General features: G+C 40.5%; 1 protein-coding gene across 2 annotated transcripts; it reads right to left on the bottom strand.

The window, feature by feature from the left end:
- Positions 1–3,522: 3,522 nt before the first annotated feature.
- Positions 3,523–26,226, bottom strand: CIRSR (corepressor of RBPJ and splicing regulator). Of its 2 annotated transcripts, XM_087733516.1 has the most exons (11): positions 26,068–26,199; positions 25,525–25,717; positions 25,110–25,204; positions 24,503–24,576; positions 23,283–23,296; positions 23,131–23,186; positions 22,714–22,762; positions 22,382–22,499; positions 7,771–7,877; positions 6,218–6,303; positions 3,523–4,480 (listed from the first exon to the last, which is right to left on the bottom strand). In XM_087733516.1, exons 3-11 carry the CDS (start codon positions 25,196–25,198, stop codon positions 3,751–3,753), a joined length of 1,323 nt encoding a protein of 440 aa, XP_087589642.1. In that variant the 5' UTR covers positions 25,199–25,204; positions 25,525–25,717; positions 26,068–26,199; the 3' UTR covers positions 3,523–3,750. The 2 variants fall into 2 exon arrangements, with proteins under 2 accessions (XP_087589642.1, XP_087589643.1); XM_087733517.1 differs by lacking the exon at positions 25,525–25,717 and having other exon boundaries at positions 26,068–26,226.
- Positions 26,227–26,236: the final 10 nt, after the last annotated feature.

Raw genomic sequence — 26,236 nt, 5'->3', positions numbered from 1 at the left:
GGGGATTTGCGATCGCGGCTGGCGCGGCCCCAGCCCGCGGCCGCACGGCGGCTCCCGGGCGCCACCTAGAGGCGCGCCCGCGGCCCGGCGGCAGGCGGCAGGCTCGGGGGCGCGGCCGGAGCCCGCCGCGGGGGGCCTCGGCGCGGAGCGGGCCGGGCCGCGGCGAGGGGCCGGCGGCGGGAGCGCGGGGAGGCCGCGGCGGCGGCTGGAGAGGGGCGGGAGCGGCGGGGCCGGGCCCCCGGGAGCGGGCGGGCGGGCTGGGGCGAACTTCTGCGGGAGACGGGCCCGCGGCGGCGGCGCGCACCCACCTGAGGGGAGAGGAGGGGCGGAGACGGCGGCGCGGCGGGGGCGCGGCGGGGCGGCCGGTCGCTTCTGCAGCTCCTCCGGGGCCGTCACCTGCCGGGGCGGGTGCGCCGCACCGATTAATGCCGGCACCCCGCCGGGGGTGGGTCACCGCTCCCCGCCCACCGCCCCGCTCCCCGGGCCGGCCCCGCACCGCACCTGCCGCCGTCCGGGGCGCCGGGCGCGGCTCCCGGCGGGCAGCCGCCGGCGGGCACCGGGCGAGGCACCGCCGCCGCCTTCGCGCCGCTGTTGTAACACAAACCCGCGGCAGTGCCTATTTCCGAGATGTGCTAATTGCTACTTGGGTGGCAGGGCGCGAAGTCCTTGTCCGTTCCCTAGTACAAAGTAGGCTGCTAGAAAATTTGAAATTGCCTTTCAGCCTAAAGCTGCCTTACCTGAATGTCATAATTACAGTAATTATGTACATCCAAATTACATGCTAATTAAATTAGAATCAAATCGTTCTAAATCGAAATCAAATGAGGTAGCGAGAATTAATCAATGACAACATAAATAGAGAGCTTCCTTCAGGGATATTTATTGTAACGATCCAAGCAGGAACCTGATCTGGAAGTCACCTGTTTGTTTACTTGCGGAACAGTAATGATTTACGCTTCAGCATTAATTTTAAGCGATCGGTCCCGCGGGGCGGCAGAGCCGAAGGGCGGCCCGGGAGGCCCCTGGCTCTCCGGAGGAGAGGACGGAGGCTCTCCGCCGCCCACCTCCAGGCGAAGCCCGGCCGCCCCAGGGCCACTCGGCGGGGGCGGGAGCGGGAGCCCGCCCTGCCCCGCCGCCGCCCTCAAGCGCGGGGCCGAGCCCCTGCCCCTGCCCCGGCCCGCCGGGGCCGTGCGGCGGCAGAGGGGCCGCTAGAGCCGCCGGCCCTCCCTCGGCTCGAACTTCTCCGGCTCCGGCCTCGGGCAGCCCCAGCTCCCGGCCCCGGCGGAGGGCTGCGCCGCCGCGCCCCGTCGCTCCCCGCCCGGCTGAGGGAGCCACCTCACGGCGCCGCGGTCCCCGGCCGCGCAGCCCCGCCGTGCGGCGGCGGAGGGTTAACCCTGTTCCGCGTCTTTTAAGAGAGAAAAAAAAAAAGAAAAAAAAAAAAAAAAGAATAAAAAGAGCCGCGCTTACCGTCATCCGTGAACCGACAGCACCTCCTACAGGGCCCCGGCGCGCTCTGCCGCCGAGCAGCCGCGCGGAGGGCCCGGGGCGGCGGCGGCCCGGGCGGGCTCTCAGCCGGGCCCGGCGGCCTGTGCGGGGAAAGCCGCGGAAACACCGCCCCGGCGGCCCTCGCCCTTCTCCTGCCAGTCGGGTTGTGAACCCGGCGCAAGGCCGCCAGGCCCACGGGGGTGAGGGAGGCCCGTCCCTTCCACGGCCGTCTCGTCCGAGGCTGGGGCCGCTCCTCGTACCGGTGAGGCGGGACAAACTGCCCTAAGGAAAGCACCGAGAGCGGTGAGCCCCTTCCTCCGAAGCCGCACCCCAAGGCTGTCCGGGCTGCACTGAAAGCGGGACAGGCGTCGCAAGGATGAGCGTTTCGTTTCAAAGCTCTTCAACGGGCAGCCTTTGCGACAGATACATCCAAAACGTCATTATTCTTCTGGTTTAACGTCCATTCACAATGGCCATCCGTCACAACAGACCCATGCCGCTTGCCAGTCTTTTCCTGGGTGAAAAGGCAAGATGTACGTAGCAGTTTAACTACATGCAAACGAATAAAACGCAGAGCCCACAAAAACGCCTAGAACTGTAGGCGTCGAGCTGTCCTTCCTTCGTCAGGTTGAAGTCAGTTGCCTTGCAGTTGGCAAGACCCTGGTGGGCAGATTCCCGTGCCGCACACGCAACAGTTGGACAGACCTGTGAGCAGGAGACCTTTCTTTGGAGTAGAGGCACCTTCCAGTACTTACCAGTCATTCCTCGCATCTCTCACGCTGCGCTTCACAGGAAAACGTTCTACCAGAACATGCCTTTTCCCCTATCGCGTTATTCCGTCTGCCCTCTCTTACACAGACGGATAATCAATTCTTCACGAGAGGTTTTGCTTAGATTGTTTGTACAGGTGTTTTGGCAGTCCCCTCCTGTTCTTTCTAAATCCGAGCTTCCACATGCACGATAATACGGGGCCTGACCCTACTGAATTGTGCACGCCCTTGAACTCCCAGCTACTTCAGCAAGAATGCCGGGAGCAACCTAATGCAAACGCATTTAAAGAAGAAGGTGACATCCCTTCATAGCTCACCCTTTCAAACACATTCACATGTGCTCAAAAGACAAGCCAGGTCACTTCCACCATATGTTATACGCCATGTGATACTGAAAAACTTCTGAGTGACCGTTCTAAGAAGCGGTCTGGTAATGAAAGAAAGTCTGTTTGTCCCGTGAGTGAGGAGAGGAAGAAAGTTGCTTGCCAGAATACCGAGTATGGTGACGCCTCTTCACCTGTCCACCACCTAATGTCCTTCCATCTGCCACCCTGAAATGGCAGAGAAGCATTTCCTTTGCAATCAAAACCTTGTACTGATTCAGAACTCTGGAGAAGGCGGCAATTCTTACTGTTTTTAAAGAATAAGGTGTTTTATTATGGAAGTTCATCTTCGTAACAATGTGTGCAGAAAATGTCTGACAATCATTGAAAAAAAAAAAAGTTTCATGAAAACAAAAGGATGACTATTTACATTAACTTTCTATCACAATGAAATACCTGAAACAGTTGAGGCAGTAAATACTCTTTTCATGTCTTGAGAGATTATTGAACAATAACTTGACATTGTACTGACACACACCAACAGGGGTTCGAGATGTTTAGATAGCCCTGACCAAGCTGTACACTGCAGGAGGTCAAAAAATGTTGGCTACACACTTATGTGAACTATGTCTCTCTGTTGTTTTAACTCATGAAATTGATCTCTTACAGGGAACTTTAGGAAAAATGCTTCAGTATGAAAAAAAACCCCACCCTCTACAATACAACGTTTTGATATCTGAAGCAGTGATTTTATCCAGAACTATCTCAAACGTTTGTTATCATTTGACATATCCCAGGACTCTTCCCAAATTACTCTCCGCTTCCCCTCACAGTTGCATCCAAACAGACATCATCACTGACAAAACCAAGAATATCACATACAGCTCTGAAATATTTTAAATCCCTAAAATCAGGTCTATGAATTACTGCATGTATACAAGAGGTATTTGCCAACAAGTATATTTATACAGTGAGAAAAATACCATAACATTTATACCTAATTTACAAATATTATTTGTAATTATTTGTACATTATAGAAATGATGCTGTTGGCTTTATGTAGGAAATGCTAGTTACAGAGGCTGGAAAATGAACAGCAACAGATAATTGAGCCCTTGTTAAAGATATTCATCAAAAAAAGGAGAGACTCTTGTTTGCACCTGTCCCCTACACTATCTGGTTTTTTTCCTCTCTCTGCTTCTGCTTCTACTGCGTCTGCTCCTTTCTCTGTGTTCCACTTTACTGCACTTGTCCCCATGGCTCTCTCTGCATTTTTTCTTTTCTCTGTGCACATCTGTGCTGGGGCTTCTGGTGTCATTTTTCCTGTGCCACTCTTCACCAGGGCTTTGACTGGGACTTTTTCGTATTTGCCTTTGCCTGGAACTGCTGTGACTTGTGCAAGGGCTTCTCCTGCTCCCCTCATCCATGCTTCGGCTTCTACTATCCCTCTCCTTTCTTTCAGTCTCTCTCTTGTTGGTGCTATGGTATCTGCTTTTGGACTTTCTTTCCCCCTCACAGGAGCTCCATTTGTTGTTCTCCGCAGAACTATCTTGCTTTAAAAGTCTGTACTTCTCCCTATCTTTGTCCTTGTTACCGTGACTACTGGAGAGATCTTCATAAAGTTTTTCCTTCCTTGTCTTTGCCTTTCCTTCTGAATCGCTGCTGCTGCTGCTAGCCTCTGAAAACTTGTCTTTTTTTCTTTTCTTAGAATACATCTTCTTTTGTGCTGCTTTATCTCTGCTGTCAGTCTCGCTATCACTGCTGCTTACTGAAGTCTCACTGGAGGATGAGGAAGAGGATCTCATCTTATGTTTCTTGTGTTTACTTTTGCTTTTTTTCTTTTGCTGCTTTTTCTTCTTTCTGTCTTTCTTTTTCTTTTTCTTCTCCAGACGATCCAACTTCCTTTTATTTTCAAAATAGAAGAGTACCGCAATCAGATGTGTCAAGATATTCTCAATTACAAAGTCATTGTCTTTAAAGTTCACTACTTCTGATGACCTACACCGTAAATACACTATTTTCCATAAAAACATGTTGAATTCCTCTCCTCTTTCAGCCAAGTATTATTTTTAAACTTCTAACCTGATGTTAACCACAGTAAGAATCCTCCTGTAATCCACAGCTGCTCCCTCAAAACAGGAAGAATATGATTTTTTAATTCTTTAATTTTAAAAAAGGTAAGTAAGATATGTCAATGTTGGCCTTGTAACTAGGAATAAATACATTCAGTAGTGCTTGTTTTTCCTTGTCAGCCTGCTCTGGAGACTTTGGAAAATCATTGCTGCTTTTGTTTGTGCATTTTTATAAGAGATTTTGAAAATGAAAGAACGCAATTAGCATTCACTTTCTATTAATGATGGAAACTGAGACTCTAAAGTCTACATCTCTGAATTCTCCAGGCAAATAATACTGATCTTTTCAATAACCTCTTCTGTTGCAACTAGAAATTTACATTTCCTAGCCATAAGTACAACATTCCATCAGGCACACGCATTCACTGCTATTTGACTGCTTCCACTTAGTTTTTATTTTGCTCTCTGTGTTTATTCTTCTCAAAAAAATAGTGACTGAAGAGTTAAACTACTTTCAGCGTATTAAAAAGAAAAATCCTTCAGACTAGTAAAATCTAAAGGACCCAAATATTTACTGAACTTCAACTTTCAAAATATAAAGTGTTATGATTTCACTGTGTTGGGCCAGCAGAAGTTCAAACAAAATACCGTTTTAAATTACCCACACTATATACACATTCCTTACTTAAAAGGAACATAAAATATGCCAACTATTTTCAGAGAATGATTTATTACATATGCAAATACCATATGTACCCACCTACTTATGTACCTGCTTAGCCATTCGCCTTTCTCCCCTCCTCCCACTCCCCACATACAGTGTGTCTTTTGACCTAAAAGGCCATTTTTAACTAGTGAGACTTGTATGGGACCTACCAGGCAGTAGTTAATATTTTTCATTTTAAACATTTTCAGGTAATTTCTAGATTATGTTCCAAATCCACAGAGAAAAAAAATTTAAGCCACCTGACATCTGAAATCAGTAGGACAGAAGCAAAGAATTAAAACCTCATTAACTTTTTCTTAGAACTACAAAACCATGGGGAGCTCCCCCTGCTGCAGCAGCAAACTATAACCCCTGACCCGAGAGCAGCGTGGAGGCTAGGCTAACCTTGGCCCCGGGCTGCAACGTCAGGTTCAGTTTAGCCGCACAGGAGAAGATAACAAACTCTGCCAAGTTGTAAACCAGTAAACTGGAACATAGAATTTTTAATCCTGGAAGAAGATACTGTAAACAATGGAGTGCAAAATAATATTTTAAAATAGGAATTGACAGCATCTTCAGTGAGCCAATTATTATTATTTCAGTATTCCAGTTAAACTGGAAATGAGCCCCAATGCAAAGGTATCACAATTAGATTAGAACAGCCAGATTAAAACAAACCAACCGGATTAAAAAACCATGCTGCATAATGCCATTTGTGGTCAAGTGTATGTTAAACTAAGCTGATTTCTTCTGTACTGACGGGGTGCTAAATTCTTCAATGGCATAGACGAGTTCCAGGGACAATCATAGAGTCAGAACTACTGGCGATACAGATCCCCTCGGACTAGGTACCACGCTTACCTGAGAAGTTTCTGTTTTTGTTTGGTTGACAGTGATTTTAAAAACTCAACTTCTGGATCATCATCTCCTTCACTTGCAACAAATTCCTAGGAAAATGTGGTAAGACGTTAAGTTCTTACATAAAAAGAATCTCTTCATTCAGATTGCTGTATTAAAAGTGCTGCCTCTATGTACCTTATTTTTGCACAAGCACAAATATATTTGTATTACTAAGTCAGCTTAAGACTCTCTGGAAAGAGCAGCATACTTGCTACAAAGCAAAAAAAACCCCCACATTCTCTCTCAAAGCTGAGTAGGTGTTACAAAGTGGGTGTTATACAACAGGAGTTATTAGTTACATATGAAAAAATCACTGCTAGGGAAAGAAACATTTCTGAAATAGTTAACAAAAATGAGCCAATTTTGGAGCCCACATGATTCCCCAGGATAAGTCACTCCATTGTTATCATGCTTGGATGAATAGGTAAGATGCTAGTCCTGCTCGAACCCAGAGTAATTTAAGCAAATTACTTTTCTGTCTCGGTTTAGTCATTAGGAAAATGGGTATTAACACATCTACCTTACTGTTGTGTTATTAGTCTTTAAATGTTCATAAAGTGTTCTAGCAATGCAAAATACTGTAATCACATAATCTACATACAGTAACACAATCAGCAAAGCATAGCGACTTTGAAGACCCTGAATTCTTCAAATTACGTGCATCTGGTTCACTACAGTCCTCCACCATGATGTTTTTAATTTTAGCCACGCTCAGGAGGGGAAAGAAGAAATAAAGATTAAAAAGCTCTTCCAAAAAAACCCCACCACACCTAACATAAACCAAACATGCTGGTATCACTGCGATTCATTTAACAGTGCCCATATGCTACATTTTTCTGGGGTACATAGCTTTTTTAAATGCAAAGGTACATCCATCTGTGGAGACACAATGAATTTTTGATTTACTCAAGATTTCAAGACCAGCTGAGGGCCGTCGTCCCCTCTTTACTAGTGGTTTGACTATCCTGCCGTATGAACAAAGGTTCTTTCATGGTGGCTCACTCAAGGAGTGTATGTGAATTTTTCACTTTACATTTTTATTAAAGCACCTCAATTAGAAATGTACCTTGTGCAGTCTAAGTAAAGCCAATTAAACATTTTCACTTCCAGAAATAATAGATCGAACAATAGTCAATCAAGTAAAAAAGTCTTCAGATATAGCATTCCTGGCAGCACTTATTTGTGCATACTCCCTCAGACTTCATCCAAAGGCTAGCACCACTCACAAGTATGTGGCAAAACCCCTAACCATCCCCTTTATGAAAAATTCAATTTCTAGTCACCCAGAGGAGGGATTTAATTTATTATATGTGGTTTTAAAAGAAGTAATTTATGATTCACCATTCTGACTGAAACAAAGCTGGAAAACAGTTAAGTTTTTGGACGTTTTTCTACTGGTATAGCTATTCAGCTTTCCTACGGATATGCATATTTGAAAACATTAAGTAGCAATTCACAAGCAATCACATTTAGATTTATAGACATTTTCAGCTTACTGGTAAAAAGATCATTACCTGTGATGGATCATTTGCGGTCAAGTTTCTCCCCAGTACATTTTGTTTCAGTGCAAACCCACTGTTTCTCATCTCCGCTATTAGCTCCGAGGGGTGCATTGATGGCCCTGTTCACAAAAATCACAGTTTGAATGTATCATTTATATCTCTCTACCTTTTTTGGACTCCACAGTAGGAATTCAGTTGAAGCTTTGTTAAGTAAAATCACAGGTAAATCAACTCAATAATCTTCTGCTGAGCAAATAATCAGATATGATTTTCTAAAACAGCAGTCTGGAGATTCAGAATAGAAAATAATTGCATTTTTCTTTAAGTACAAGGGGATTCTCTTATGTAACTTTGTCATGTTGAAAACAATGTATTTAGGTGAGTCTAGTAATATATTTTTATTATAGTAAAAAAGCACAGGAAACCTAAAGAAAGCACATTAAGTAAGACTTCTGGGTGCCTCCTCTTCCCTAAAACAATGGGAAAATGCACTTCTAATACGTCACTAGTAAGGCATTTTTCATAATGACACAAATTTTTTAACTTAAATGTAAAAACTAACCATGATTAGAAACTCAATATATACATATGGAAAATAGACAGATACATGAAAAAATGATATATGTCCTTACTTACTCCAGGGACCCCCAGATACCCAGATATGCCGGGTCTCTAGACTGTTATCTCCTAAGAGATTTCTGTTTTATCAGCTTAAAAAATACACTATATATTGCATTAGACTAGGTGTTTGGGATTAGGCACATATTATCTCTCTTTGCAAATATCTAACAAGGAGTAAAATACAGGATGTATTTTGGATCATTCAGACTTGACTGCATAATTTATAAACCCTGTAACTCACTCTCTGACTGAATACCTGTTTCTTATTTTGCCAGGCAAAATAATTTTCCAATGAGATACCTTTTAGTCTTGAGTTTACATTTTTATTAAGTAGGGGGCTATTCCGCCCCCCCCCCAATATATTTTACCAAAAGTGTTTTCTCTTTTTATGTGTTACAGTGTAAACGTAAGCTCACTGATAGTTTAGAATCATAGAATCACTTAGGTTGGAAAAGACCTTTAAGATCATAGAGTCCAACCATTAACCTAGCACTGCCAAGTCCACCATTAAACCATGTCCCTAACTGCCACGTCTACCCGTCTTTTAAATACCTCCAGGGATGGGGACTCAACCACTTCCCTGGGCAGCCTGTTCCAGTGCCTGACTACCCTTTTGGTGAACAAATTTGTGTGGGCTCCAGTGTCTACATTTTTGTTTATTTCAATTTTAAAACCTTGCTCTGCTTGCCCAAATCTACCTAACGACAGAATTTGGTACCAGCTGATGTCTTGATTCGAAAAGGTCACATAAACCAGCCATACAATTCAGTCAAATATCCTGTATGAGGAAGCTGAATGGAGACAAAATGTAGAGTTATGAAAGAAGATTTCACCATACCAAAGAAACCAAAATATGTGACCAGATCGAAGCCTGGAATCCCCCTGTTATTCAAAGGCAGTAAGAACCACGGTCTAACAAAGTAACCTAACTTAGCAGCTATTCCCCCTTCAGTGTCTCAGCACTGTACGCATCTTGATGTGTACTGGATACCTAATTATTCTCGTTAGCGTGATTAGATAAATAAAGGAACACAACTTGTCCAAATCTATACAGGAGATTTGCAAAAGAATTAAGACAGAAGCCCTAACTTTGTGCTTCCATATGAGGACTGAACAGAGACCAGAGAGGCATGAAGGCATATTGGCCTTCAAAAGCACAGCTCAAAATTATTTTCTAGAAACAAACCTTTCAGGCATTCTTTGTGCATAACACTAGAAAGAAGTAAGCAAAATCATTTCCCCTTTTACATACAAAGCTTATAATGAAAGCACAATACTCCTGATTTTTGTGCATTTGTGCCTCGTGGATGTCCGTTGTGCTGTAATGCACAGATCAATACAAGCGAACAAGAGGCCTGTCGGAGTGGCTCCTCAAGCTGGGATCCAACACACAACCACGTGCAAACTTTTGAGTTAGCTTCCATATGATTTTTAGAGGTGAAATCAGCATTAGGTTTAAAAAATAAAAGCACAGGTAAGCTTAGAAGGAAAGCAAGCCAGGCTAAAAATAAATTTATATGACTTCTGTTTCCTTGTTTATTAATGACATCAAGGAGACATTCATAGCTCCATCTACAATATTTTAGCTGCAACATGGTATTACCATGACAAGGAGGGTTAACGAATCACTGTTATTTCTCTTTTGCAGATGTATACAAGTTACACCAAATGCACCTACAGAACCTTGAGAGTGGTTTATGAAATAAATTATTCCTGGTCTGGTCTCCCTTTAATTGTGGTGAGGGAAACAGTAATTTAGGTTCAGCCTAGCCTGTGAGGAGATGCGAGAATCTCCACAAGGCTTTACTACATACATTATTTTTACTGTAATTAAAGGTTTTAGAAAACACTAGGAAATGAGATTCAGAAAATAAACCAACCCCATAAACGAAAGTAGAGTCCAATCACAGTCCTATTTCACAACCCTTCTGCGTGCAGACCCCAGCCAGGCACGACACAGGCACGCTGTCCACTATGGTTGATTATGGAGGACTCTCTTGCAGCTTGTGATCTTTGCAGTTTAAAAAATATTAACATTTTTGAGAGGACGACACAGGAGAACCCGCTCACGCTTTTTTTTCTGAACAGCTGATGCCACTGAACTTCTGCTGCCCGATGACAGCAAGACCGCATCGTGACCTGTGTTCAGGCAGCAATGCTAGACCACAGTAGGGAGAAAACAATATCTGAGCTGGGAAGTCTAAAGAGACTGTTTTCTGTCTGGTTACGAGTCCAGGCTGAGAAGTTCAATGAATACATTATATTTGACAATGGCTGCACAGCTTAATAGCAAAACTCTATTACTATCTACTTTCCGCAATATAACAACGAGAATCAAGAAAATTTTTATTCTCATAATTAAACTCCTTTGCTTGGAATCAAATGCTTGGTGACTTTCTTTCCCCATCGATGCCTCAACAGACTGCTTTTGATTTACACTTTAATGATTTTGATAAGGAGAGCTGATTTTCTTTGAAACATCAGTGACAGTCTGAGATCTTCCAGGATTCCTGGGCACAGCTATTTTATGTGACAGCATTGAGGCTTGTAACACACTTCTTTTTGGGGTGCTTCTTCACAGAGTCTTAAAAGATGTAGATGCTTAAATGTGTGAGCAAACAATCACATTCCCATTTCCACACTATAAAATTAAGTAGGGGATTTCTCCTGGCTCATACAAACAAGGGAGACCAAAACTGTAAAAGAAACCCCAAACACTGAACCTCACTTAACAGAGGTTTGAAAAACTCGACTTCTCCTTATCTTCCTTAAACTCGACTTCTTCCTTATTTAGGAGCTAAAGCTTAAACCTTGGAGCCACCAGTACACGGGCTGGTAGAGAGCCTCTTCCTTTGTTTGCCGTGAATTGATTGTGGAGTCCTGCTTGTTGGAGACGTGACTATGCCCAGCGCAATCAAACTTGGTTTGCCTGGTAAGCCAAAGAGGTAAATCTTTTCAGCCTGGCTTTGGCTTATGATTACATTTATGTCATCACCCTCCAACATCTTCAGACAAAACAGTGCCAAGTACACCTGATAGCCACCTGGTTAAGTTCCAGTTAAGTCATAAACTGTAAAACAGATGGTAAGATTGAGCTGAGAGGCTCTCAGTTGGCTAAAATCTTGGGAACTGACGCTAGCTAAGTATTCTTGAACAGCACCCATCAACTTGCAAAACATCGCTCCTACATCAGGCGTAGAAAAACACTTTGTGTACTATGAAAACTGATGCCCTCATATATGCATTCCTTATGGACTTGTGAGACAGTCTGTGAAGAAGCTACCTGCGTGATCTCATGCAGGTGAAAACATCTAGAGATGTCACTATGCCATGAGTTGACAGAACGTTAGACACAGGAATCTTGTAAAAATAGCTGATTGCTACAACTTCTGACAACTAGTCTCTCAGCATTCTTCCATCAGCAAACTAAAAATAAGTTCAAAGTTACAATGTTTCATCATCTGTTTCTTATTCTTTCTGAAAGAAGTCAAATACAGTACCCTTGCTATTTTTGAATATGACTGTCAAGCTTATTTTCTGGAATTTACATTTTGATAGGGAAAAAAAGAAAAGAAAAAAAACCTTTAAAACTTTTCCAGATGACACTTGTTTAAAACTAAAACATTTACCTGCTTTAAAATTAATTCATAGTCTTGGAAAAGCTTTTTATCATCTAGTGGAATTAATTGCATGCTGATATCATACTTATTTTTATGCATTAAGACAACTGACAACTTCTTAAGTTTTCTACAGCTACAGGTACTTAAAATTATATTAAGGGCTTGCACAAAAGAGGCTCCATAGTTAAAGAGCCACCAAAGGATTTTTAAAAATATTTTTTCAAGGCCTTTATAATTCTCAAGAAATAGTGTTGTCAAGCAAATAGGCTACAGTTTCTTCCTGCTTCTTACTTCCCACAGAAGTTCTTACTGCATTAATTCTCTCTGTTATCTTCTGTTTAAGATACTATTTAAGGAAAAAAATCCAGATAGCTCAGTTGACTCAAAGAATTGGGGCACAAAATCTGGAAACGCAAACCATTCAATGAAGTGTGAAAAGAAGGATTTTAGTCTTCACAAAGTACAACCTGAGTGCAACCTTCGCTTGACAGTGGTGCATCTTTATAATATTCATACAATTAAACAAACAGTAGAGCTGTAAATTGATTTTTTCTGAAGCCTGTATGAGCATCAATTATACCGGATTGCAGAGGGATATCTTACTAGGATTTCTACAACATATTGTAAATTTGCTTTTTTATAACAAAGAGCACTCCAATTTCTTATCACACTTAACTGAGATCAATTTAACAGAATCAGTTCTGCCTCTATTAAACAACTGTGGGGGGGAAATACAATTCTGGATTTCAGTAACTTAAATGCCTAGCTTACAGCAAGCTCTCCCGCCCCACGTTATTACCCCCACTCCTGTCCCAGAAACAAGAGAAACCTATAGCTGCAATTAATTTTTGGTTCTGTCTGTACTTCTCTTGAGGCTACAAATGCAGAGCGTACGTAACACTCCGGTGTTGCCAGAACGTTTCCTCTAAGAGGCACGGGCACAGGACTCCTCTTCGGAGAACAATGCTAGCTGTAACACACCATCCAGCAGGCCTCCATTAAAACGTCTAAAGCACATTTTTCAAATTATCCAATATTAGAGAACAGTATGCTAAAACCTCTTTTCATAACGACTGTGATTAAATACCACTTTTTCTGCAACAGTTTCAGTGGCAGTAAGGACAGACCATAATTTTATGGTTGCCAGTATCACCAAAAATAGCAGTTTTACTTCTATCTACTCATGATGCATAGTCTTGACAGTATCTGCTGTCACCAGTGCAGATGAGCAAACTGAATTGTTCTTCGCAATCAATTAAGTTTTAAATGGATTTTTACTGTGGAATACATATGGAAAGCAAAGAGATAAGAAGCAGTAACAGTGTAACCACTATTCCCACCTGTGGCAAGGGAAATTACAGTAACCAGTTGTAGACAGTGGCTGCAGTTATGTATTGTTATGAAATGAAACTCAATATAAGAGTTACTGAAAAAGGCAGTAGATTCTTCATGGTGTCATTTTAATTACAACTTTTTTACCTCTATTTTAAGTAATGCTCATTTTGTGTATCATCAAAACAGAATATTTAGAATAGGGCTTTTCTAGAGCTTTCCCTTCCTAAGAACGTGTTCTGGTGTGGGACATCTTTTAGTTTACAGATGTGATCATTTTAATCTAAAAATATCACCATCACCATACCATCAGACTTCTCCCGACTTGACAACAGAGAGATAATTTACATGAACGTAAACAAAGCACACTGGCATATCTGCTATCAGTTCATCAGTATACGTCACACCTGGTATACTCCACTCTACCATGTTTAAAAAATAATTTATGAATCAAGGACAAGATACTTTCAAGGCTTATCCTTTATTACTACATATTTTTTGTTAACAAAGGAGGCCTAAAGCACGTTGTCTTTTTTCTTTCCTGTATGCATCTTGGACAAGATGAATATACTCTGAATCCAGAATGCTGCTTTCTCTGGGTGGTAGCAAAGGCATATGCAACAAGGCTTTTTAGGTTTTCTTTTGAAAGAGAAACTAACTTTAAAACTAGCACAGACAATTTAGTCAATACATCCATATACATTTTTTGTGCTCTCCACAGTGTTTCATATTTTTTTTTATATGGCTTAAAAGAAAACTGAACAAAAATGGAAAAAAATTACAGACTGAGCCTAATCACACTGTATCATCTGTGAACTTTTATTGTAGATGTGACAGAGATAAGAGTAGACACTTACTTATCTAAAGGACAAAGAGCTATTATCAAAATTATGTGATCATGATCCTGGTCATGAAGAACGTAGCAAATTTATGCTGCCTCCACTAATTCAGAATTGATCGTTTTTTTACTAATAATTTTTTTATCTATTTCAGAGATGACTGCATTCAGACTGTATTTACACTTCAAAGCAACTGCTGCAGTTGGCACTGAGAGAAATCAATGAATAAAAAACCTGGCTTTTAATTAGCTCTTCTTCAGAGGGTCTGCAGTTTAACTGAATTTAACACTTTAGCACAGAATTTCAGTATAATTTGCCATGCTTTTGTCATAGGGTATTTCAGAGAACCCCGAGTTTCCTTTTTACTTTTTTTGAGTAGTAAAAACCATTTAACATTATCAAACTGCTATAGGAATCCATATTTATTGCTTAAATGCCAAGCACAAGACTTCTAATAGAAATCTGTATTTTATGCATTCACACCAAATAGAGAGGCTTCTGAAACATAAATGGATGATTATTCTAAAATGTGACAGTTCTTAAACTATGTGAAGATTTAGTTAAGGTTCCTACTGTTCACAATCAAAGGTCTCAGCTGCAGATCATAAAGGAAGGTTTCATACACTGTATGTTTCTACAGATGACCATTTTATACAAATATTCACAGTTAACGTATTCAAATACCTTTTCTTTGTTATTATAGATTCAAGAGAACACTTAAATCAATTCCTGCATTCCTGATACAATGCAGATTTTTATCTGTTGGGAAACAAAAAAGTACCATATTTGTCACTGAGAAAATGCAGCGAGATATAGACATAACATAGACATAGATTTCCTTTTTTGCTGTCTCCATGTGACTGACAATTTCAGTGATTACTATGGAAAGGAATTTCACCCAAAAGTGAAAGATCAGCTGAATACACTAAGTGACAGACTGATGGAAACCACAACCAGAATTAGTTTATAAGCACTCAGGTGATGAAAAGAGAGGGCACAAACTCTAGGAGCTGATAATGAGTCTTTAGAAGGCTGCATTTGCATAGACATCCCTAGAGTTTCTTTATCTTCGAAGACCATAAGACACTAGATGCACATACATGTTGCTCCATTACATTTTTACCATTATTTGCCTGAGTTTTCCACAACATACTAATCACTTTACAGAACTCTTTCTTCTCAGTAATTTCACTGGCTGAATCACATATGGAGCCAGTCAGCTGTAAAACAAAGTAGTCCATAGCAGAGAAGGATGCCCAGCACTCTCCAAGTTTAGGTTTCATACGTCAAGAGCATAAGAACCTTTTTTAATCTTAGCATCCCACTTCTTCTAACTACACCATTCATAAAATTACCTCCCCATTTGAGACACTCGCCTTATTTCTTAAGATAGTAATACCTTTCTTCATAAGATAGTAATAGATTCCTAGCAAGTTATTTGTTCTTAAAACATACGATAAAAGCTGTAAGCATTTAAGCTTTCATAGCTTTTTAGCAATTCCCTCCCCCAGCCCTCATTGAAAAAGACAGATTGCTTACGGCGGGGGGGGGGGGGGGGGGTCAGGGGAAGAAGAGGTATTTAGTTTGTCCTAACTTTACCTGACCAAGAAAGTTGCAGGCAATTTTGAAGTGAAATAACAGTATTACTTCAAAACATTTTGCACAGAAAATGTACCAGTCTCTGTTCTAGTAAAGTCAAAGGCTTTTTGGACTTCACAAAAAAAGCACAAAAATCAACAGATGCTGACGGTTAATGATAAAAAAGGATTGTAAAAACAGGCAAAGTTTTAGATGCTAGTGACCTGGGGTTTTTTTGCTGGTATATATTACCTATTTTATACATGCATATATACACAGTGGCACATAAACTCAGAACCACAACTGATATTTTCATCTTGTCTGAACTTTGAAAGTTAGGATTTTATCAGTAAAAAACCCTGCAAATCAGTTTAGCCCAAAGAAGCATTTTGATTGCCTAATTTAGCTTTGTAAAGGAGAAGTAAATCTTATAAGTTGGTCTCTGTAAGCCTCACAGCTGGAACATTCTAACACTACTTTGCAGTTTCCAGTGATCAAAGTAAGTTACTTTATATCTAAAACTAAGAATTTCATAATGGAAATAATGCAACACCAGGTGGTGCAGTTATCATGAAATAATTACACTCCTGGGAGATTACAGACAAGGCTGTACCCCAGGGGTGTGATTATCCCATGATAACCACATCCACTGAAATTGCCTTATTGCAAAAATAATCTCTATTCACTGGTGAGATATTATTCAATAGGCGCTTTTTTAATGGTAAGATTATTATTTTTTTTGTATGAATTACCAGCCAGAGTAGTAAAATGGTTCCAGAAGCAAAATAACCAAGCCACCATGCCTAAGTTAAGGTACCAATTGTAACTATTTTTGTTTGCTGAAGCACTGCAGTTTATGTCAGCTCTTGAAAGACAGCAGACTTTTCTCACAGAACACAGTTCTGTGCCACAGACATGCTTTTGCCCTGCAGCGGTTCCACCGGCGTAAACTGAAGTCCGTGACTGGTCTTTGCGTACAAGATATTCAACGCTGAATCCAAAACAGCAATTGCCAATCAGTTTGTGTGCAAAGAGGAAGATTACAATGTCATCTTCACATAAGATTCAAAGACTAGTATCCTTCTGCTGAAATAAGAGAATCACAGCCTACAGAATTTATGGGAAAGAAAAAGCCTTTACTGGTGGTTGTTTTATGATGTGAAAAAAATGTACATAGGTGATCAATAACTCTTCATTTTCCTCACAGAGAAACAGAGCAGGAGCTTCAGATAATGCAACTAAATCAGACACAGGAGTTTCATTTTCATTCATTTTAACTCAAACATTTCCTCTGATGCTAAAAAAAAATAGTCCGAGTCCAAATCAAACATTTTGTTTTGCTCTCCTTCTTAAGCAGGAAAAAATTAGAACAAAACACAAACTGAACTTGCATCAAGTGCTCTTGAATTTGGCTTCTGCATTGCTTAAACTTTTTTTTCATTCAAATAAGGAGTCTACATCCTACAGAAACCCACCAATTCAGGCATTTAAAAAAACAAAATACATTACTCCCTGGGCTTTTGTTGAAATCACCATTCAATTAAGACCTTTGAAGGTACCCAGTTTTTGGAGGAAGAAAGGGAAGGATGGGGAAAGGCTGCTCTTGCTATTTTTAACTCGATAATTTGGTTATCCTAATAAAACAATTTTTTTACCCTCATTTTCTGTCAAAAGCTTTTGCTTTTGACCAAGGAGAAAGATGAAAATGTCCTTCCAATTAGGTAAGTGCCAATCCTTTATGCATGCATAAAGATTTGTTAGCAATACTGTGACTACCACTGTTTGTACTGGTTTTGGCTGGGATAGAGTTAATTTTCTTCATAGTAGCTTGTATGGGGCTATGTTCTGGGTTTGTGACCAAAACAGTGTTGATAACACAGAGATGTTTTAGCTACTGCTGAGCAGTGCTTGCACAGCATCAAGGCCTTTTCTGCTTCTCGCACCACTCTGCCAGTGAATAGGCTGGGGGTGCCCAAGAAGCTGGGAGGGGACACAGCTGGGACAGCTGACCCCAACTGACCAAAGGGATATCCCATACCATATGACGTCAAGCTCAGCACGTAAAGCTGGGGGAAGAAGGACGGACGGGGGGTGTTCAGAGTGATGGCGTTTGTCTTCCCAAGTCACCATTACGCATAATGGAGCCCTGCTTTCCTGGAGATGGCTGAACACCTGCTTGCCAATGGGAAGCAGTGAATGAATTCCTTGCTTTGCTTGCATGCACGGCTTTTGCTTTACCTATGAAACTGTCTTTATCTCAACCCACGAGTTTTCTTACTTTCACCCTTCCGATTCTCTCCCTGATCCTGCTGTGGGGGACTGACCCTGTCTTCTTTCCAGGTTAATTAACTGTTCAGTAATGTTCCTGAGAGCAGTTACCCTTCTACACTAGAGATTTTTAAAGACTTCAAAGTTATTACATGATGGAATGCAGTCATGAGTCTAATTAGTATATAATAAACTTCTCCTGTGGTTCCTAAACTTGTATGTATGAGATGTTTCAGTCCTTCTTTACAGCAGAGCATCTGAAGTTTCTACCACCTGGATAGAAACACATTTGGGTAAACGCATGAAGACAGCAGTGAACAAAAAGTCATCCATTTTCCTGTGTGTTAAGTGTGCTTCTCTAAAGCAAAAGAGCAACAAGGTTCAGAAGAACAAGGCCTGTCAGAAGTCTCCTACAGGGAAGACAGACCATTTCTTAAAAGCTACTCCTGCAGAAATTAGTGATGCCAATGTCCTTAGAGTATCAGATTCAGAACCATGAGGCCGAGGGCTCCCAAGCAGCGATTGCTTAGAGATTCACTACCAGCCAGGATGCTTTGCAGCACACGGACTAGCGTCTTCCAACACTGTGCTGATGCATGGTGTGCTCTAACAAGGGAGAGTATTTTCAAAGTTTGAAGAATCCTAACCTAAATTTAGGTAGTGTAACTACCACGCACTGCCTAGAAACAAATTATTCAGTTCAGTTTGCAAGAAAAGGATGCGAGATCATCTTTTATTAGGATGAAAAGACTATAAATCAGAGGAAATAAAGTGCTACCAAGCAAATCACTTCAAAGCTCTTTTCAAAGACTTTATAAAAGAAATTCCAAAGATTTGCTCTTTAAAAAAAAAAGTTTCAATGATTTATAGCCTAAATTTGGTCTTTCTAATACAATTAACTTCATAAACTAATTGGAGTCCTGGTATATTGACTACTGTACTATTTTATTCTGGTTTCACTGTTATGCCTTATTATATCTATGTTTCTCAGATGTACCCTTTCATTTATGAGACAATATTTATATTTCAATTTCCTGACACACAAGCTAGGAACAAGCTTTCGAAGATGACTTTCTACACATGGAATTACTTCACGACCTTTAAAAGTATTATTTGCTTTAATAATTTAGCCCAACATTTTTCAACTCTTTCTTGAGAGCTGGTTGAAACATATTTTTACACGTTTAGCTATTAAAAAAAAACCAAACAGTCAAACAAATTAAATACAGATTCCAGACTTGCTGTATACTATAAGCAATCACTCCCTATCCTTGAAATCCCTATTCATTGTTCTCTTCAGAGGTGCGTATTTTCTTCTACATTCTAGAAACAAACAGACAGCTTCTGAAAACTGTTCTTTGGAGTTCAGACCTTAGAAGCCAAGTGGTTTTGTACTTTTTTTTTGGTGCTGACAATCACAATAAATGAAAACTCTGGACTATTTACATGGTTTCTACCAGTTTTCTAGCATGAGGAGACACTTATTTGTGACACATGGCATGGGGGGTGTGCGGGTGGGTGGGAAGCAATTCAAGTGCTTTTGGTTTTTTTTTAAAACCTAATCATCAGTTCATGAAACACAGAAAGGTTTCATAAAAAGATGATATCATAAAAAGTCTCTGTCCCTTACAAAGCAGGATTTTCTGCAGTTCTAGCCAATCTAAGTAAGAACAGTGTGGCAACGGACAGTTTTGCAGTACTATAAAATAATCAGAAAATAATTAGGAATTTAGTCTAGAGACATAAAAGCAGCTTAGGAGTGCATGCAATTGCTGACAAAGCAAAGCAGGAAGAAGCAGAGCTTGAGATCTGTTATACAGAGGAAGAGAAGAAGGTTCTTAGAGGTGGATACTGATTCAGCATTAGGGATCATAACAAAACATTAAGTAGAAGTAATGAGAGGAAACAAAGAGAATAAAGAGAAATGGTCAAGACGAGATTATACTGTTGGGGGGCGTTGATCAGAACATGATAGAATTTGTCTTTTTAATGTTGCAGTGTCTTGTTAGGAAATGTTAAAAACACTGTTTTACTCTCAGCGTAGGTTAGATCTGCAGCACCGTAACAACTGGGTAGAACTCTCAGCAAGGCAAAGATAATTACTTACATTACTTACTCCCATCTCAGACAACACAGGACTGGTGTCAGGGTTTAGTTAAAACAAATCAGGTGTTTGTTTTTTTGTTTGTTTGTTTGTTTTTTCATGTGTGACGTAAGCTTTAACACGCCAGGTGGATGAATTATGAGTCTTAAGAGAATCAGTGAATTCAATAACTTGTGTTCTCACTTAACTGTAGTGATTCATTTACAGACATGGAATTTCCAGAAGTCATCAAAGGAGCATAATTTAGCTTGTTATTAAATCAGATGAAGTTTTAGAAAAGTTGATGAAAGGATTGTATTCTTGAGGTTAGAAAAAGCAGACAACCTTTTATCTGATGATCTAATTAATGATATTACCTCTTCCTATAAGCCTTGTATCTGCTATTAAATCAAGAACTTAAAATTGTTTTAAACTTTACCTACAGTGTTTTTACATACAGTTTCCCTGAAAGAGAGAAGAGAAAGTAGCAGTATCATTACAGCTGACTATTCAAATCCAAGAACAGTGTCTTACAAATTATATATACAAACCCTGATCTGTCGCCCACCCCTACTCCCTGAAATCCTTCCTCAGCCTATAAAAAAAGTCTATGCTGAGCATAGCACACCGTCTTCTAAGTTCCAGAGCTGAAAATGAGAGGGCATTGGCGCAGTCTGAGAACATCTCAGTAGTTTTACAGCACTTTCCTGCATGCAAGATCCACCATATGTGCTAAATCCCTTTCTTTAGGCTTAGAAAGATGGTTTGGAAAGCTACTCGGAGAACATCTCTCTGAGTAGGAAACACCCATAGCAGTCAAACGTTGCCTACACCTAGATAGTTCAGTTAGGTTTGAAACAAGCAGTTAGTCTTATATTGACACTGCAAAGTGTCCATATTACACTGTTGCAAATAATAGGGAGTCCATTTTCAAGTCTGTGCAAGCATGTACAAATACTTTCTGCCTTCCCAGCCAAACACTCCTAAAATTTATCCACATCATTTGAACTGGGGGGGGGGGGGAGGAAGAGGAGGAGGGAGGGGGAAGCGAGTTCTGCAGCACAAAAGTGAATCTGACATGTAAGAACTGCACGATATAATTCTACCACCACCAAACACTCCAAGCACGATTTCTTCTAAGGTAAGAATGAGGCAAGAAAATTATTTAATGTTATAACCTACTGAATAGAAAGGCTGAGAATGTCAACTACAGGATGGCTAATACAATGGTATAATCATCAGACAGTGCCTAAAAGCAGAGGAGTGTAAGAGGCACTATTTCCTTTAACTTAAGTCTTCCAGGCCTCATCTCAAAGCAGTGACGTATCTAGGTGATCTGACTCTGAAAAGCAAGATTGTTCGTAGGCTAAATATGTCACAAAACTAAGAGCTACTACAAAAAACGGGTAACCTGAAGAGAGACAGAAGAAAACCAGAGGTTATCAAGTGTGCAATTGTAACGGTATCCCTGCAAAATTGAATACACAACACAGCACGTGATCTTAAAGCACAGTACAGCAAGTCTGAAGACTCATCCATGTTACCAGGTGTTTCTTTAACATGGCACAATTTTAAGAATCTTAGAAGTGTTACAAACTAGGGTCAATTCACAGAAAACAAAAGTATTGTAGGCAAAAAATTATTCAATTTGAATGTTTATATCCACTTCTTTAAACCTCATCTAACACTAAATGCTGTGGAACTTCAAGTAACAGGAAAGCTAATAGAGGAAAAAAAACGTAGTTCAGGAAGCAACAAGAAACCAGCTGAAAGGAAACCAGGCATTTGGAAATCTAGGTTTCAATTGCTTGTCCACTTATAGAAGCACGATTACATATACAAAAAACCCAAACCTCTCCTTTTTTCCAAGTGATTAACAAAGATATACTGATACATTCCAGCTTTTCCAAGCAGTTTGCCTGAACCTGAACTGGGATAGTCTCTGACAATCCATTACATTAATTTTTTTTTTTTTTGGTGACACAAACATTGTCATTCTGACATAAACAATCTCGTTGCAGCTTCTGAATTTTTGCCAGAGATAGAATCAAAGCAACAGTCATTAGGGAATCTTTTTTAAATGTGTTACTAATTAGAAAATTACATTCCTGTCATTTGAAATAATTAACCTGAAATCCTGGATCCTACATTTGGAATAAAGAAGCGTTTTCCCCATTTCATCAGCTCTCGGAAATATGATAAACTTAAACCTTCTAAAACTAAACGTGATGAGTTCCCCCACAATTTCTAACAAGCACCTTTAAAAGACATTCACTGCCTACCTGAACCATCACTGGAGACTGAACTCGCGTTAATTCCAGAAAGGCCAAATAAGGGACATTCTCGATCAGTGTTTACATGACCCCACTTGTGGCATTTAATACACCTCACATTCCGCACCTAAAAGAAAAAAAAAAAAAAAGACAAGACATAATTTAGTTAACAATATAGCTTAACGTTTACAGAAACGTCTTTGTTATTAGGCCTGAGAGAAGCTTTTAAACTCACTGAGAAACAGATGATAAAATTAAGAGAGTCCATGTGAGTGTTCTGCAGTTAGATAATATTTGAAATATACCCAAGATATCCACAGAGTGAAATTTATGTAACTTGCCTGGATACCAAATGGCTGATCTCTGATATTCATATCATCCTTAGCATATCTGTTACACAAACACAAAAGAAAAAAATACTTAATTCACTATTGTTTTTTAAAACCATCGTATACAAAATTACCTTTTATTGTTAAGTGTGTACCTGTTTCAGAGATATACTTCTGGTAAACGTTAGTTTTAATGTGTTTTCAAATACGGATATAAAATTCAAACAAAACCAAAGCTGATCAAGGAAATAATTCCAGGTTTACAGGTTTTACTAATTAAGTGCCAGGACATGAGAGGATTACACAAGTGACCTGCTCAAAAATAAAATGGGGGGGGGGGGGGGGGGGGGCAGGGATGACCAAAAGGATATGAAAGGTAAGTAAGAATTTAAAAAAAAAAATCATTCAGAGAAAATTCAGACATCTTACTTTTCTCTAGGGGCAACTTTTTGCCATTCAAATTTGTATTCAGTCTCTCCTTCTTGCTATAAAACAGAAAACATGGTGGTAAGTTTGAAAATTTTTTTAATACATTTTAAATAAGTAGGAAGAAAACATAAAGAAATGATGTAATGAAATACCTCTTTAGCTTCCTCTTTGAATTTTCAGAAATCATGGAAAGAAAAGAAATAATACATTAATTATACATGTAAAATGCAGCTGGTGTCTAAGCTGGAGACAAAACATTTAATGGTTTATACTAATACAACAGTGCAAATACTCAGAGAGTAACTTTATTTAAACAGAGCGCACTTATAAATGATCAGCCTCTACTATATGGTTACAAATCCTGTAAAGCCAGAATCATCTTTTAAAATTATATTGGGTTGATATACAAATACAAAAAACTTTAAACTTTTTTTTCCAAAAGTAGCAACAATACTTAATTTTAAAATCTTAAACAAAAATATTTTTTAGCAAAAATCACTAGTTTAAAATTGCATTTGCTCTAAGCTCAAAGGATTACTTTAAGAGCTTCTAAAGTTAAATAATTGCAAAATTTGCTCTACAAGAATGAGCCCATCCAAGCATTTCCAAGAGTTTTTGTACAAATAGGAAAGATACATTTTAAAGGGAATATGTTTTCTTCATTCTGTGCTTACATTGAGATTTTGCTAAAACTAAGTAACTGATATGAGTACCCACCAGGTACTTAATAACTTCTGTTTATGAATCTACTAAATACAGTCATAGTCAGACCCACCAGAGTCAGGTCAGCCAGTACTTCTGACTACGGATTCTCAGTATTTATTATTTATAAAACTTCCACTAATTAACTTCTTGCTTTGGTATTTCCTATGCTTGACATGCATCAAGCTGAACTATGAGCAGAACTTCTAAGCAAAAGTGACCTTGCTATTTCTAAAAAGGTGAGTAGGCCAAAATACAGGTTTGTGTTGTCTGCGTCATTACCTTGGTAAGGTCTAGTCCTCCTCACCCAATGGTTTTATAATTGCCTAAAGAAACACCTTTGGTCACAGACAGAATTTCTGCTGTTGCCAGGAAAGATATTTTATCTGTTTTTCCCTTCACACTGAACTGTTGCTTAAAAAAAAAAAAAAAAAAAAAAAAGTAACCATTTTCAGTTTGAAAGAAATGAAAATATTGTGAGATCCAAATTACTACATACTATATATCTCTGCATATTCGCACAGGAAGAACTGAAAATCGTACCTTCTAGCATTACCTCACTATAAAAACATTATTTTAAAATAAAAGACACTATGCTCACTATGCTTATTTCTTCAGAGGGTTTCTAGCTTTACAGTACCGTCTGCTCATGCTCAGGAAACCAGAATACCTTTCTTTGCTCCAGGTGGGGCCTCATACATGAAATTAAGACCATTCTTCACACGCTCATCACCCATAAGCAATCTAAATCAAAAGAACAGAGTTTGGGATGTTACACACAAAACATTCACTTTGATAGTACTTATTTTAAAAAAAAGTGCAGCAGGAAATTGTGATAATAACTGGCGTTTTTTTCATTTGTTAATTTGAGTACCAGAAGTTGAATATCAGAAAACCTAGGAGACCAGTCAACACTTTTGAGTGCTCCATTGTGTACCAAAAATCACACATTTCAGTCACAACTGAAACATAACTGTTTCCATAGAATTATGGAGGACAGATTTCTCTTTGATCCAAATATGTTGCTATACAAGGTTATCTGCTCTTCTGTGCAACATAACATATTTTGAAATTAACTACATGACACACACAAGCCATTTGAAAGAAGTTATTGTGACCTCTGCTTAATCAGACATCAATTTTATGAGTCGCTGTCCTCTCCTACTACTACGGTCAGCGGGAGACAGTATTTCAAATAATTCACAATGAGATGTCCTTCACCGCCATGAAAACAAGAGGTAGCAGGGACAATTATGTGATCTTATACCAATTCTCACCGATTATCATAGGATTCCTGTTCTTTAAGATACTGTTGCATTAATTCTTCTTGTTTCTTCTTATCATATGATATTTTCTGTTCCGCCATCCATACCTAGTTAAAACAAATAAGTTTCTACTTTAACCAAATACAAAACCTACCACAAAATGCATTAATGTATAAAAACTTAACTAGCTTAGTCTATTGAAAATATTTAACAAGGGAAAATTCCCATTCTAATCACATCAAATAAATTATTTTCATCCAGCATTTCAACAAACGAACTTGACGCAAACAGCATTTTTGATAGGCTAAAACTCCAACCAACATTTAAGAACTGACAAGACACGGTAAGTTTAGCAACGGGAAGGCAAAGGAGGCTCAGAAAACACCCTGGGTTTGCCACTGTCCTCCCCGCAGCGACACTGCCTCACCTCGGTCTCACCAGACCCCAAATCCCAGGTTCTCCTGGAATGGTATGGCCCTGGGAAAGGAAGGCCTGGAAGCAGGTCACGGCAGGTGTGAAACAGTGGGAAAAGGCGAGCACACCGTGACAGATGGGGTTGGTGTGGACGGTGTATAGTGCCAAACAGACACCACTTATCCAGAGAACCAGGTGTAGAAAAGCTGAAGCCAGAACAGGCGATAGTTATACGCACCTGTGAGCAAGTAAACCTGACGCTGCAAGTATTATCTTAACTTTCTTTCCTGCCTCCTCCTCCCCCCGTGCCCCAGCCCCGGTCCCACCACAGAAGGCGGACGTGCCCCGCTCATCCCGCTGCGCTGCCGGGAGCCCCTCACCCGCCCGGGACGCGGCCCGGGACACCGCCCGGCCCAGCCCCCCGGGATCCCCCGGTGCGCGGCGGCCGCGGCCTGACCGACCCGCCGGCCGGCTGAGGGGCCGCGGCGCCTCGCCCCAGACCAGCCGCCCGGCAAGGGCCGCAACGGCTCCCGCCGCCGCCGCCCCGGCCCCTCACCTTTTTGATGTTGGACTTGGATGCGGGGTGAAAATCCTTCTTGCACATGAAGTTGGCGAACGACTTCCCCATGGCGGCGGCGAGGGAGGGAGGGAGCCCCCGGCTCCCGGCACGGGCCCTCAGCCGGCTGCCTCGGCCGGGCCTTCCGGGTCGGCGGGCGGGCCTTCCT

This window comes from Nipponia nippon, unplaced genomic scaffold, assembly GCF_047370975.1.
Source record: "Nipponia nippon isolate SJK-2023a ecotype South Korea unplaced genomic scaffold, ASM4737097v1 scaffold_5, whole genome shotgun sequence".
Classification (NCBI taxonomy): Eukaryota; Metazoa; Chordata; class Aves; order Pelecaniformes; family Threskiornithidae; genus Nipponia; species Nipponia nippon.
This window is presented reverse-complemented; position numbering and strand designations above follow the sequence as displayed.